This window comes from Orycteropus afer, unplaced genomic scaffold (genome assembly GCF_000298275.1).
Source record: "Orycteropus afer afer isolate SDZICR_OR568_19922 unplaced genomic scaffold, OryAfe1.0 scaffold00025, whole genome shotgun sequence".
Classification (NCBI taxonomy): Eukaryota; Metazoa; Chordata; class Mammalia; order Tubulidentata; family Orycteropodidae; genus Orycteropus; species Orycteropus afer.
The window spans coordinates 6,710,227-6,713,118 of record NW_006921612.1 but is presented as its reverse complement, the minus strand read 5'-3'; the positions used below and the strand labels follow the sequence as shown (position 1 = coordinate 6,713,118).

Here is a 2,892-nt window from a genome sequence, read left to right as displayed (position 1 = left end):
AACAATATCATTGATATCACACACAAGTAAAATCTTACTGAAGATAATTCAAAAAGATAATTCAGCAGTATATTGACAAAGAATTTCCAGAAATGCAAGCTGGATTCAGAAGGGAACATGCAGTGAGAGATGTAGCTGATGTCAGATAGATCATGGCTCAACGCAAAAAATACCAGAAAGATGTTTACTTGTGTTTTATTGACTATGCAAAGGCATTTGATTGTGTGAATCATAATAAATTATGGGTAACATTAATAACAATGGGAATTCCAGAACACTTAATAGTACTCATGAGGAACCTGTACATAGACCAGGAGGCTGTCATTCAAACAGAACAAGGGGATACTGCATGGTTTAAAATCAGGAATGGAGTGCATCAGGGTTGTATCTTTTCACCACACTTACTCAATCTGTATGCTGAGCCAATAATCCAAGAAGCTGCACTATATAAAGAAGAACGTAGCATCAGGATTGGAAGAAGACTCATTAACAACCTGAGATACACAGATGACACAGCTTTCCTTGCTAAAAGTGAGGGTGACTTGGAGTACTTACTGATGAAGATTAAAGACTGCAGTCTGCAGCGTGGATTACAGCTCAATATAAAGAAAACAAAAATCCTCACAGTTGGACCAATAAGCATCACGATAGATGGAGAACAGATTGAACTTGTCAAAGACTTCATTTTACTTGATTCTACAATTAATGCCAATGGAAGCAGCAGTCAAAACATCAAAAGACATATTGCATTGGACAAATCTGTTGCAAAAGACCTCTGTCAAGTGCCAAAGAGCAAAGATACCTCCTTGAAGACTAAGATGAGCCTAACCCAAGCCATAGTATTTTCAGTCACCTCATATACATGTGAGACCTGGACAATGAATAAGGAAGACTGAAGAAGAATTGATGCTTTTGAGTTGTGGTGTTGGCAAAGAATGCTGAAAGTACGGTGGTCTGCTAAAAGAACTAACAAATCTGTCCTGGAAGAAGTGCAATCAGAATGTTCCTTAAAAGCGAGAACGGCCAGACTTCGTCTCACATACTTTGGTCATGTTGTCAGAAGGGACCATTCCCTGGAGAAGGATGTCATGCTTGGTAAAGTAGAGGGTCAACAAAAGAGGGGAAGGCCCTCAACGAGATGAATTGACATGGTGGCTGCAGCGATTGGCTCAGGTATACTAAGGATCGTGTTGCTGGCACAGGATCGGGCAGTTTTTCGCTCTGTGGTAAATAGGGTTCCTGTGAGTCGGAAACGACTCAATGGCACATAACAACAACAAATAGAACCATGTCGTACTGGAATCTAGATCTCTTTTCCCTTTTCCAATTAGGAAGAGGAAGGATTTTCAGGGATTAAGTGCCAGAGAGACATTCATCCAATTATTATTTGTAGGAGTTATCAGAATCAGAAGTACTACTAAGTTCTTAGCAAAAGGGCAGTTGGAGCAAAAACAAGGAGGAACAATTATTCTATAGGTAGCCTTACATCATAAGAATGAGCAGCAAGGGAATTTTATGGTGAGGGAAACCATTTTCATGTTTGTTGTGTAATTAATAATTTCTTCAAGATCTTAGGTCATTTGACAGGCTTATGGGAGAGTCCCTTATTCTGTTGATCTGTTTTCTCAGTACTACTAGCTTACTTCCAGACTTAAGCTCTCTATCTTTGTGTCAATAGATGATTCTAAGCCAGAACTATTACTCTGAATATCAGGAATTTCAGATGTTGCTTCAGATAAACTGTTCTCTGAAGTGCATTTAAGTTCATTTCTTCCCCATCTTGCTCTCACTTTTTTTTTTTTGTCTAGGTACCTATGGAAAAGTGAAAAGCCACTCTACCACTCATCCATTGACAAATCAGTAGTATATAAAAGAAGAGGTGAGTTGAATTTCCTCTCATTAATGCCAAATAACAAAACAATTTTTGAAAAGTTAGTATCTTGACTTGAAAAGTGAATACATAATGTTTTCTTACTTCTTTCACAAATGTTCCACAATTCACATACATCTAAAGGAGCATCATCTCCTTCAAGAAATCTCCATAGGAATTAATCTGTTTATTTAAAAAAAAAAAAAAAATCACTGCCGTCAAGTCAGATCCGGCTCATAGTTACCGTTCTTTGGGTTTCTGAGACGGTATCACTACACAAGTAGATTGCCCAACCTTCCTTGCAAGGAGTGGCTGGTAGGTTTGAACCGCCAGTGTTCTGGTTGGCAGTCAAATGCCTTAGGCACTACTCCATCAGAGCTCCTCTGTTTATTTCAGTAATATTAAAAATAGAGTTAATATTATAAAAATAGAGTTAAGTTCTCAACAAAATCTAAAATCCTGTGTATGTGACTTTGGGAGCTCTTTGTTTGAAGAATTGCCTTTAGTTTGTGTTATGTATTCTTTTAAGTATTCTCATTGGCTAGAAATGTTTTACTTTGGTGTGTATTACTTTTTTAATAGCTAAAAGTTATTGAAGCCAAGTGTCTTGAATAAAATTGATGACAATGAGAAGGTACTTTTTGTATTCAAAATGAAGAATATCCTCAAAGTAGTTTTCTTGACTGGTTCATAAAATGCAGTCGCCCCTTATTCTACTCGGAGTGACAGTGGCCTACAAGGCCCTACACTATCTGTTCCCCTTCCTCATACATCCTCATGGATGTACTGAAGAGCAAAGATACCTCCTTGAAGATTAAGATGCACCTAACCCACGTCATGGTATTTTCAGTCGCCTCATATGCATGTGCTTTTGTGGAGGAGGCCATCCACTTCTCAAATAATTGGCCAGGGAAAACCTTATGTATAGCAAAGAAACACTGTTTGATACATTACCGCACAACTTTATGAATAGTCCGGTTAGGTTAGAAGACTCTCAAAATAGGACTTGGAAAGAGCTGCAT

At 38.0% G+C, this 2,892-nt stretch overlaps 1 protein-coding gene across 1 annotated transcript in view; it reads left to right on the top strand.

Moving 5' to 3' along the window:
• Positions 1-2,892, top strand: part of TAF1B (TATA-box binding protein associated factor, RNA polymerase I subunit B) — a 119,016-nt gene that overhangs the window by 96,137 nt on the left and 19,987 nt on the right. Inside the window, exon 13 of the mRNA XM_007935106.2 lies at positions 1,809-1,879. Coding sequence (XP_007933297.1) covers positions 1,809-1,879 — 71 coding nt within the window. The remainder of the gene's footprint in view (positions 1-1,808; positions 1,880-2,892) is intronic.